The sequence below is a fragment of the Chiloscyllium plagiosum genome, chromosome 10 (assembly GCF_004010195.1).
Source record: "Chiloscyllium plagiosum isolate BGI_BamShark_2017 chromosome 10, ASM401019v2, whole genome shotgun sequence".
Lineage (NCBI taxonomy): Eukaryota > Metazoa > Chordata > Chondrichthyes > Orectolobiformes > Hemiscylliidae > Chiloscyllium > Chiloscyllium plagiosum.
Window position 1 is genome coordinate 16,364,106 of NC_057719.1, and position 12,094 is coordinate 16,376,199.

General features: G+C 40.1%; 1 protein-coding gene across 3 annotated transcripts in view; it reads right to left on the bottom strand.

Annotated features, from left to right (window-relative positions):
• Nucleotides 1–12,094, bottom strand: part of trip11 (thyroid hormone receptor interactor 11) — a 107,969-nt gene that overhangs the window by 12,293 nt on the left and 83,582 nt on the right. For all 3 annotated transcript variants that reach the window (XR_006312699.1, XR_006312698.1, XM_043697132.1), the window contains exons 17-19: nt 6,524–6,605; nt 3,351–3,465; nt 2,237–2,365 (exon numbers count right to left, since the gene is read on the bottom strand). Coding sequence is in view for 1 of the 3 variants with exons in the window: in XM_043697132.1 (XP_043553067.1) it covers nt 2,237–2,365; nt 3,351–3,465; nt 6,524–6,605 (326 nt within the window). In the remaining 2 variants the exon portion in view is untranslated. The remainder of the gene's footprint in view (nt 1–2,236; nt 2,366–3,350; nt 3,466–6,523; nt 6,606–12,094) is intronic.

Here is a 12,094-nt window from a genome sequence, read left to right on the forward strand (position 1 = left end):
GCCCTCCTTCAGGAATGAGGAAGGTGTGCCAAGCAGGCTAAGATAAAAGGTAGGGAGGAGGGACTTGGGGGAAAGGCGTTGGGAATGCGATAGGTGGAAGGAGGTTAAGGTGAGGGTGATTGGCCGGAGTGGGGATGGGGGCGGAGAGGTCGGGAAGAAGATTACAGATGGGTTCTAGATAAAGACATGCCAGAGAATTCCTAGAGGCCTGGCACTCCAACCACAACGCCATAAACAAACACATAGATCTAGATACCATCTATCAACCCCTCAGAAAACGAACAGGAAATGACCTGACCACAAACCCCAGGAACCCCATCCAGGACAAACATATAAATAGAAAGCAGGAGACAACAGCTTCGCTTCACTTGGAGGTCACCACTGATGATGTTACCTAGCCAGGTAATGAAACGTCTGGATATCAAACCTACAGCTCAGCGTGCAAACCTACACCCTAAATACTATACCGTGAAATCTTACGTCTACAAACTCTCATACAAAATAACCCTAGGATTCCCAGAACATTTAATGCAAAGAAGAATTCTCATGCGAGAAGAAGTACAGAGAGGACTACTCCAAGAGTTCATGTGACCATTAAAAAATCCCAACCATACCAGTTTCTTCAAATTTGCTGCATAATTGATGTTCCCCATCACTGAACCATTGTTGTGAACCTTATCTGAGATTTCCTAAAGTGTGATGCCAGAACTGGATACTTCAGATGGGGCTGATTTAATCTAGAGGATAGATTTGTTGTTAGTCTGTTCGCTGAGCTGGTAGGTTTGTTAATAGATGTTTCATCCCCTTTCTTGGTGACATCATCAGTGCTGTGTTGCCTCCTGTGAAGCGCTGCTGTACTGTTCCACTTTGAATTGACGTAATTCTGATGAGCTATTGGTGCCAGTTCCAGTCTTTCCACTGCAGCGGTTTGTATGTTGGGTCCAGGTCAACGTATTTGTTCATGGAGTCTGACGATGCACCATGCTTCCAGGAATTCCCTTGCTGTTCTTTGTTTTGCCTGTCCTAATGTCGTTGTGGTATCCCAGTCAAACTCATGGTTCTTGTTGTCCATGTGTATGGATACCAGGGCAAGTTGGTAGTGTTGCTTGGTTGCTAGTTGGTGTTCATGGATGTGGGTTGCTAGTTGACTGCCTGTTTGTCCTACATATTGCTCAGTGCAGTCGCTGCATGGGGTTTTGTAAATTACATTCGCCCTGTGTTTAGTGGGGATTGGTTCCTTTATTCTGGTGAACGGCTATCTGAGAGTGGCTGCCAGTTTGTTGTCCTGTAAAGATCCCTAGTGGTTGGAGCAGTCTGGTTGTCAGTTCTAAAATGTTTTTAATGTATGGGAAAGTGGGCAGTCCGTTGGGGTATGTCTTGTCATCTTGATATTGTGTGTCTGCCAGGCATCTGTGGGCCAAGCTATGAAGCTATCCATTTTTGGCAAAGACTTTGTACCGGTGTTGTTCTTCCTCTCTTCGCAATTCTGGGGTGCCACAGTGTGTTGCTTGTCATCTTGATATTGCGTGTCTGCCAGGCATCTGTGGGCCAAGCTATGAAGCTATCCATTTTTGGCAAAGACTTTGTACCGATTAATGTTGTTCTTCCTCTCTTCGCAATTCTGGGGTGCCACAGTGTGTTGCTGTTCTCTTGAACAGGGTCCTTATGCAGCTTCTCATGTGGGCGTTCGGGTGGTTGCTGTTGTAGTTTCGGACAACCAAACTGCTCCAACCACTAGGGATCTTGACAGCACATAAACTGGCAGCCACTCACCAGAATAAAGGACCCAATACCCCCTATGTGCTGTACAAATGTAATTTACAAAATCACATACAGCTGCACTAAGCACTATGTAGGACAAACAGGCAGACAACTCGTGAACCGAATTCCTGGAAGCATGGTAATCATCCTCAGACTCCATCAACAAACACATTGACTTGGACCCAATATACAAACCCCTGCAACGGAAACAGCTGAAACAGAACCACATCAATTCAAATCAGAACAGCAGAGCTGTGTTTCACATGGGCAACACACCACTGATGATGTCACCTAGAAAGGGGACAAAATGTCTGCCAACAAACCTACCAGCTTGGCGAACAAACCAACAACAAATCCAACCAGCTCCCAAGCTACAGGTCTTCACAAAAACTTTAAACCTAGTGGATTCTGTGATTTTCATACTCAGCATTTTAAAAACTAAAGATGTAGGAAAGCAAACGAAAAGAGGACTTACGTTGTTGAGGTCAGGATTCTGGTTTGGTCTCTGTGGCGTACTTGGGAAACTTTGTGTTCCACCACCTCTGTTAACACCAAGCCAACTAGTGACCCATCCAGTAACTCCACGATGCTCACTATCCAAGAGCTAGTGAAAACATAGCACAGAAGTTACACTTATAAATATGGAACCAATTCAAATGAACAGAAAATGGAAATACAAAAATATCATTTGGACATTTTCCAAAATTAAGGGCATGGAATAAGTTCTCTATTCTAAATAGTAGGGATTTAACAACATGAGAATAGATTGTAGCTTATGAATTGTTATGCAAAATAGTGAGAACAGATAAGATTATCACAGTTTAATTTAACAAAGATTTGAATGATTCATTTGCTGATACACTATAATGATTTTTGAACTGTGTATTGGATATGCTTAACATAATTAGAATGATTTTCAAGGTGTAGGAACTTGGATAGTTTGAGAATTCAGTAGTAAATTTGAAATATAGATTGCATGCCTGAGCAGAATTCCTGTCAGAAATAGGCTAGCACCTCAAGAGTACCACTGGTAATTAATAACTGCAAATTGTGAGCAACATCAACACTTACTGATTAGTAATAAATAGACCAACCTTTTAGAGGCAATGGTCTGAACCAATAACCAGCCAAAGAGGGGCAGCAAATCACAGCACCTCTTCAAACTTCCAAGACAGGAGTTCAAAGTATCAATTTATTACCATGCTCAATATACCGAAATTTTACTGGGTAAGCTGAGGAACCAGAATCAAAATTAATCGAGCTGAGTCAAATAGTCAACTCTTTGGGGTACAAAGGAGATGGAAGACAAACAGAAATTGCTGGAAAAACTTAGGTCTGGCAGAACCTGTGGAGAGAAATCAGAGTTAACAATTTCAGGTCTAGTGACCCTTCTCCAGAGCTCAGAAAAAGTTGGTTTTATGCAGGTGGTATGTGTAGAAGGGGGTAGTTTATAAATCAGAATTTAATAAAATACACAGCAGGATCAGCATCTAATAGGAGATACCTTCTTTAAAGAAAACAAGTTTCTTTGTAATGTTCTTGCAATCTGATGAACTGCACTTGAAAAGACAGCGACCATTTCATCCTACCTCTTTAATCTCTTCTTTCTTTAACCCCAAAACATTTCCCAACAGTCTTATTGCTTCATCACGCTTGTTCTTTGGAGTATGGAAGTAACCCACAAATAAATTTCTCATCAAGACCCTTTAAAATAAACGGGATCTGGTTAGGAACAAGAACGGAAATGACAAATCCATACTTGAATTGGCTGGCATGCCAGACAACAGGACCTTTAATGTTACTGTTTAAAAATACACTTTACAATTGGAAACATATTGCAAACTGAGCTGTTGAATTCAGCTGATAAAAATGTGATCAAGGTTTTGTTTTATGATCCCTGTTTCATTCTCTGTTCAATATTTGCTCCATGATATTTCAAATACAGAAGCAATTTTTAACATATATTTTCCTGTTGTGTGAAGATATGAGGTTATTGCTGACCATTTTAGCATCTCTATAAATTTGTCAGTTGTGCACGGTTGAATGAAGTTTGTGGTATGATACCGAGATATGGATAAAGATTCCCATATGCAAACTCCAAGCTGTTAAGAATTAGCTGATTGCAAGTGAGGTAACAGTACAGTACAAAAACTGGTATAAAAGGTTGGGGTGCAGTGGGAGTCAGGGGTTAAATGAGGTATCAGCTAGAATTTTCACTAATTGTTCACCCACCATGATAAAGTCTTCATGAGTGAATATTGGCTATCAGAACTCAGTTTGAATGCACTGATCCTTAAAAATGAATAGCCATTGACATTACCTGGTTGGGCTCACAAATAGAGACTATATTCTTAAACTGTTCCCCTTTGGTCTACACTCAATATAGGTAAAAATTCTTTCAGCGTCTTCCTGACGAGCCTCCTCAGGATTTTACAGGTTTCAATATGATTCTTTTAGACTCAAAATGGATATGACCAGTGTGTCTATCCTTTCCTAATAGGAAAATGCTCCCCCACCCCTGATATCTGAATAGCTTCTAATGAAATTATGCCCTCTTTTAAATAAGATGACCAAAATGATAGAAAGCACAGATGTGACCTGTACAACTGTAGTAAAGCATCCTACTTAGGTATCCATTCCTTTTACAATATTAAAAAAAACATTCAATTTGCCTTTCTTACTTGCTGCACATATATACTAAAGTTAGGAGAAAGTGACTACAGGGCTGCAGATGCTTGAGATCAGAGTCGCGAGTGTGGTGCAGGAGAATCGGCACTACAACCATAAGTCCTTCATCAGGAGTTCAACTTATGCCAGAAACACTGATTCCCCTGCTCCTCAGATGCTGCCTGATCTGCTGTGCTTTTCCAGCATCACACTCTTGACCCATGTATACTAAAGTTGCATGATTCAGGTATCAGGGCACTTTGATCCCTCTGTATCTCAGAGTTGTATATCTCTTCAGTTAACTAATATGTTTGCTTGCTATTCTTTCTTCCACATTATACTTCATTTGCTAAATTTGTGTCCACTCACTTACCCTATATCTTCACTTGTTTTCAGACTCCTATGTCCTTTTCAGGATTTACTTTCCTACTATCCTTGAACAACTTTACATACAGCATCTTTATTATGTTATTAATTTACAAATTGTAAACAGTTCAGGTCCCAGCATTGAGCCCTGTGGTCGTCCTTGTCAAATTATCTTGGCAACCCACAAATGACTCACTTATGTTTACTGTGGGTTGGAAACGTTAGATAGGGAAAAGTTGTGCTCAGTCATAAAAAGAATGAAACACATGAAAAGACAAAGACTTAGTGATGTGCACAGCGAACACGGATGATGAATGGAACACACTGCCTGGAAGTGTGGTCGAGGTAAGTTCCATTGAGGCATTCAAGGTGGCACTGGATGATTATGTAGATAGAAATGTACAAGGGCATAGTGAAAAAGCAAGAGACTGGCATGAGATCACAATACTCATTTGAAGAGCAGGTGCGAACATGTCTAAAAGCAAATGTTATATATCTAAAAGTGAGAGGTGAGAAACAAATTGCAAGTTACTCACATTTCATTTCTCTTCATTTTATTGAGTTTATCAGTCAAATGGTCATTGTCTGCATCATACTAATTCTGTAATACTGCTTCCTGTTATCTAATCAATCCTCTGTCCATGTGAATATTACTCTCTACATCGACGAGTTTCTCTCGTTTCATTCTCACATCAGAAATACAAGGAAATCATGCTGGGTTGTGACTGACGTGTGCAGAGGACCACAGTATTCAGATTTCAGTGATCAAAGAAAGCTTAAATATCAGTGAGGGATATGAATCAAAATGAGAATTTTAAACCAAAACTGAACATATGATTGGCCAATAAATCAGAAAATTGCCAAAACAAATTCATAAAGTTATAAAATGTAAAGGTTAGATCTAGAGTAAAACGCATTAGCCAATACTAAGTTGCTACAAATGCTAAATATGTGCAGGAGAGAAATAAAGCTATCATTTCAAATTGATGATCTTTCATTAGAACTGGAAGTCAGAGATGCAGCAGATTCAATTAGGGAAGGAGCTAAAATCTCACAGGGCAAGTCTGTTATATGATGGAGATCAAGATGGCTCAGTGGTTAGCACTGATGCCTCACAGCACCAGGGTCCCGGGTTTGATTCCCACCTTGGGCAACTGTGTGTGTGGAGTTTGCACATTCTCCCCGTGTCTGCGCGAGTTTCCTCCCACAGTCCAAAGATGTGCAGGTTAGGTGAATTGGCCATGTTAAATTGCCTGTAGTGTTAGGTGTGTTGGTCAGGGGTAAATAAAGAGGAATGGCTCTGGTGGGTTGCTCTTCGGAGGGTCGGTGTGGACTTGTTGGGCCAAAGGGTCTGTTTCCACACTGTAGGTAATCTAATCTAATCTAAAAAATATATTAAGCAACAAAGGAAAAAGCCAAATGGTGATGACAATGGTCAAGAAAGAAAAAAGGTAGATATGGAGTATGACAATTGTCCAAATGGGTATTACTGAAAGTCAAACATTTCCTAATGTTTTGCTTTTGATAATTTGCTCGGCTAAAACTGCCTCTATACCTCAAATTGAATTATCTCAGTCCTGAACAAAACAATGCATCACATAACCCAAAAATCATCCATTGAGATACTTTCTGGCTTGAGTACAGCCACATTAGAGTTGTAAGTAACTATTTTCTGAAGTGAGAACATTTTCATAGATTTCCAAAATAAAGATGAGTATCAGATACTTACTTGTCAATTCTACCTTCACTGTTATTGACTAGGTTCAGCAGTTTTCTCTGTGCATCTTCCAACACATCCTGTTGAGTCACAACTAGTTAAGAAATAAAGATTAATGGCGTGAGGTTCCTTTTTGAGTTGGAAAACAGTCATTTAGCATCAAGAGCAAATGTTATATGTCTAAAAGCAAATGTTATATATCTAAAAGTGAGAGGTGAGAAACAAATATTTGCAAGTTACACACATTTCATTTCTCTTCATTTTATTGAGTTTATCAGTCACTGCCAGTGACATTTTCCACCCATGAATTCAAAAGTGAGAATGAGGATTTTACAATAAGCATTGTGAATTCAGATTAGTGTGGAAAAGTTGCTGTTTATTAAAATTATGCTGGTATTCTCCAAGAACTATCCATTCTAACATAATCTCATAAACCTCAATAATGCATTCCAGAAATTTCCTGGCAACTGACAGGAGGCTAACAAATCTATAAGTTCTAATGTTTTGTTTTCTTCAACTTCCTAATGATTAGAACATTGGTACACTGGAATTAAATTTGTATCTTAAAAGAACCAGGAGTGGTTTGCTTAACCTCACATGTCCCTAATCACTTGTGTTAAATAGCATCAATCGAGTCTTTCAACCAGCCTTGGTGCTTTAATCAACTGTGAAGCTACACTTTTTAGGATCCCAGGATTAAATCCTGGCATGTTGTCACTGTTAGTCGCTTAGGTTTCATCGATGCTATTTCTCTGTTGATATTAATTACCTGAAGAAACTGAACTGAATCGCAAACATACCATGGCTAAAACAGCAGGTCAGAAGCTGCGTAATCCTTTTTGGGTGACTCACTTCCTGACTTCCCAAACCTTGTTCCCCACCACCAGGGCATAAGTCAGGAATATGATTAAATGCTCTTCACTTTCCTAGATGAATACAGCTCTATCAAAATGCCAGAATTTTAACAGTATCCAGGACAAAGATCCTTGCTTGACAGGCATCCCACACCACTGAAAAAAAAAATCCCTCCACCAATGGAGCCAGCAGCAGTGTAAACCTACAGCAACTTGCCGAGGTTCCTTTGAAAGGACCTTCCAAACCCACAACTTTTAACATCTAAAATGACAAAGGCAGCAGATTCATACGAGGAACATAATCTGGAAGTTTACTTCCACACGATGCACCATCCTGACTTGGAACCATATCGTCATTTCTTCACTGTCCCTGGGTCAAAATCCTGAAACACCCTACTGAAAAGCACTGCGTGTACACCTCCAGAGAGGCTACAGAAATTCAACAGAGAAAGCTTAACATCATTCCCAGGGCAATTGAGGAGGGTATTAAATGCTGGTCCCACCAGTGGTGAAGACTCAGAGTAGAGAAATATACCCCCGCAAACTTGATGGCCAGGACAACAAAAAGAATGGGTGTGAAATTTTAGCAGCATTCCTGATTGATAAAATACAGAGAAAAATACAGAAGAGTTCCCACTTGTGCTGAAAATCAAAATATATGCCAGCCTAAACAGCAAGGAGAAGGGAAAGTTACCATTTTAGTTTTCTAGGCTGGTTTAGTTCAATATGAATTAAATCAGACATGCGGCACCATTCTGAGCTCCATATTTAGTTTGGCTCATTCTATTTTCCTCTCCTTTCTAACCCCTGCACCCACCCCCACCTCAGCTTTTTTTTGGCTGGTCGACTGTTTGTGTTTCAATGAATATTTTACCACTGAGTAATCAAAGTCGGATCAGAAGCCAAGGGCATGTATAAATTATATAGGAAGAAAGAATGAAGTTATGTAGGAAACATCACTGGCAAAGAGTACCTAAAACACATGAAAATCCAATATCATGGATTAAATGGAACTATTTGTATTCAATCATGTTCAGTCAAACAAAGAAGTGATCAAATGTAGTTGACCCATTCAATATGAATGCAATCAAACCATTGTTAGTTACAAAAAAAGTTAACAAACAATTTGAACTGTTATTCCCTTGAAATATCTACACAGTGTAACCTAGTTTGAATCACTTCAACTGGGGAATTGCTGAAAATCTGAAGTCAACTTTGCTGGTTCACCTATTTCTCCACATAAAAATGTTTTTATTTCCAAACAAAATAATTAATTCTGGTCAAAATTAGGCGTTTCACATTTCAGGAACAGAAACAAAAAGTTTCTCAAACATGAAAGTATTTCACCGTGTTCTGCTCCACTTCCTTTTGTCATACATTAGTAGTGCCAGTTTACAAAAACAAAAAAAAAAACATTTAACCATTCGGTTTCTCAAGCCTGCACTGACATTCAATAAGACATGGCTGGTCAGTTTGTGATTCAAGTTCCATATTCGAATTCAACCCCACCCCTCTAAAAAAAATCCTGGATTCACTCCCAAACAAGAACTTTTCATTTATACATTTGAAACACTGTCCCCAATGCCTTCTCAGGCAGAATTCTAAAGTCTCACAACCCTCAAAAAAAAAACTGACTTCTGTCCTTAATTTTAAAACAGTGTCTCCTAGTTCTAGACTCAAAGGGAGTATACAGGTGCAGCAGAAAATCAGGAAGGCTACTCGAATTATTTCAAGGGGACTGGAGTATAAGAGCAGGGAAGTTTTCCTACAACTGTACAAGATGTTTGCGAGACCACATCTGGAGAACAGAGTCGTTCTTACCACTTTATTCAAGGAAAGACATCATTTCATTGGAGAGAGTTTGGAGGAGGTTCATTAAGATCATCCCTGGGATGGGGAGATTATTTTGTGAGAGGTGATCTTTACAAAACATAAAAGATTCTTAAGGGGTTTGACAGAGTAAATGATGAGAGGAGTTAGCCCTCACAGGAGAGCCTAAGACCAGAGGGCATTATCTCAGAATAACAGGATGCCAATTTAAGACTGAGATGAGGAGGAATTTCCTCTGTGAGTTGAGTCTTTGGAACACTTTGCCACAGAAAGGAATGGAAACAGAGCCCTTAAGCATATTTAAGGCAGAGATAGACAGACCAGTAGGGGAAAGTGAGGACTGCAGATGCTGGAGTTTAGAGTCGAGAGGATGGTGCTGGAAAAACGCAACAGATCAGGCAGCATCCGAGGAGAGGTGAGTTGACATTTCGGGTAAAAGCCCTTCATCAGGAATGAGATCAGTAGGGGAATCAAGGGTTATGAAGAAAGAGCAGGAAAGTGGCCATAAGGAATGACAGCTTAGCCATGATCCTACTGAATGGCAGAGCAAACTTGAGGGCTCAATGGCCCCTGCTTACACCTATTTGTTATGGTCTTACAGACAAAAGAGGATATGGTGTGTGTTTTGGTCTCCTTATTTAAGGATGGCTGTATAGTTGATGGAAGGAGATTTGTTACACTGATACATTGCAAATTACCATCTCTAATAAGTGACAATCTAACCACCATCCCTCAACATTCAATGGTGCTACCATCACTGAAGCCTACCATCAACATCCTGGGGATTGCCATTGACCAGAATCTCAACTGGATTCCCCATATTAATTCAGCAGCTACAGAAGGTGGCGAGAGTCAGAGTATGCAGCAAGCAACTCACCCAATTCCACTAAGCCCGTCCATCACCTACAAGGCACAAATCAGGAGTGTGATGGGGGACAGGCTTTGTGTAGCCAAGTGGTGAGCTATTCCCCACTTGCCTGAGGAGTGCAACTCCAACATTCAAGCTGCTTGATACCATGTAGGACAAAGCAGCTCACTTGACTGGCTCCACATTCGCAAGCATCCACTTCCTACACCACCAATACAGAAATTCACCAAGGCTGGTTAGAAAATACCTTCCAAGCTCACAGCCACAGACACTTTCTTCTAAAAGGACAAGGGCAACAGAGACATGAGAACACCATTACCTGCAAGTTCCCGTCTAAGCCACTCACCGTCCTGACTTCAAAGTATATCAAGGGTCCTTGGAGTCAAAATCCCAAAATGTGGTCCCTAAGGGAATTGTGAGTCTACCTATAGCACATGGACTGCAGTTCAGGGCAGCAGCTCACTGTCTTTTCAAAGTCATCTAGGAATGGGCAATAAATGCTGGTCTAGCCAGTGACACCCATGTCCGAATGAATAAAAGAAACATTTTCTTATGAGGAAAGATTGGACTGATTAGATTTGCTTCCACTAGAGTTTAGAAGGTGGAGAGGCAACATGGTTAAAGAACACAAGATTCTGAACAGACTTGACAAGGTGGAAAAGATTTTTCTCTTTGTAGGTGAGCCCAGGACTAGAGTGTACAGATTTAAAATTACAGTTTACCCTTTTATGATACAGATGAGATATTATTTTCTCTCAGAACTTTATTTTCTCAAACTCCCAGCCTCATAAGGCATTGGAGGCAGGTTCATGAAAACCTTTACAGCAGAGGTAGGTAGACTCTTAATAGGGAAGGTTATCAAGGCAAAGGTGAAGGCTGAATATGAAATAAACAGATTAACCATAATATTACTGAATGGCAGAGCAAGCTCGAGTGGCTGAATGGCCTACCTCTGCGCCTTATTCAATGTTTATACTTTCATAACCAAGAAAAGGCCAAGGTTTTTTTTTCCCTTTAAATGCTGTCAAGTCTTTATTTAATAGAGGTCAGAAACAGGCGGTACATCTTTTCAAGATCATCTTTTGCAGATAGCAATCCAGACATACAGCTGTGAACCATAAGTTTACTGACAGTCCCGTCAACTGCATGTCTGTCACACTCCATTTTTTTAAATCCATCATTTAGTTGCTTCCATTTTATTCACTACGTCTGTCTCCATGTTTAAAAAATGCATTTCAAGTCCATTTTGTTCATGTTCTTAAATAAAATGAACCATTGCATAAATTAAATGCAAAAAGCCTCTTCACAACTTTAAATACAAATGTTACTTTGTTTCTGTTCAGACCTGCTTTCCATAGAACTGGATGAACAAAATTCCTGCCCACGGAGCACCCAACGTTATGCTCTATATTTGTTCCCCCTCCGGTTTTTTTTTATTTTTCAGCCTATGTTAGCAATTCATCCTTCATACGAAAACAATTAAACATTTCCCACAATCTCCAGCTATGTACCCTCATTTTTGTCGAAGAATAAAGAAAGAAGACTCATCTTAACTAATGCTGGAATTATATAAGTTTGCTGAAGTTTCAAAGAAAGAGCACAGACGTTCCTTATCAAACATGTTAATCCTCAACGATGAAGCATCTCATGAGACCAAGCATTTCTGAACTTCTCATTGGAAGATTGTCAAGGACTGTGAAGCATGTCAAGAAATGGCTCCACAGGAAGCAGACACCGTAAGGCACCCAGTCACCATTTGTGCATGAATCTGAATGGCAAATGTTTGCAGGAAACCTCAAATATAAAGGGTATCACAGCTAAGGCCAGTGGTGCCTTTATGGTTGTCTGGTGTTAATACACATTCCGGACAAGTTGCTGATAGTGATCAGGAACAAAACTCATGGCTGACTGATACGCCCAAAGTGCAGGTCGCAGAGACAACACTGCTACTGCCACCTGGGCTAAACTGAGTCATTTATTAATCTGCATGGCTCAGCAGTAAATTGAATCACCTCATGATATTACTCATGA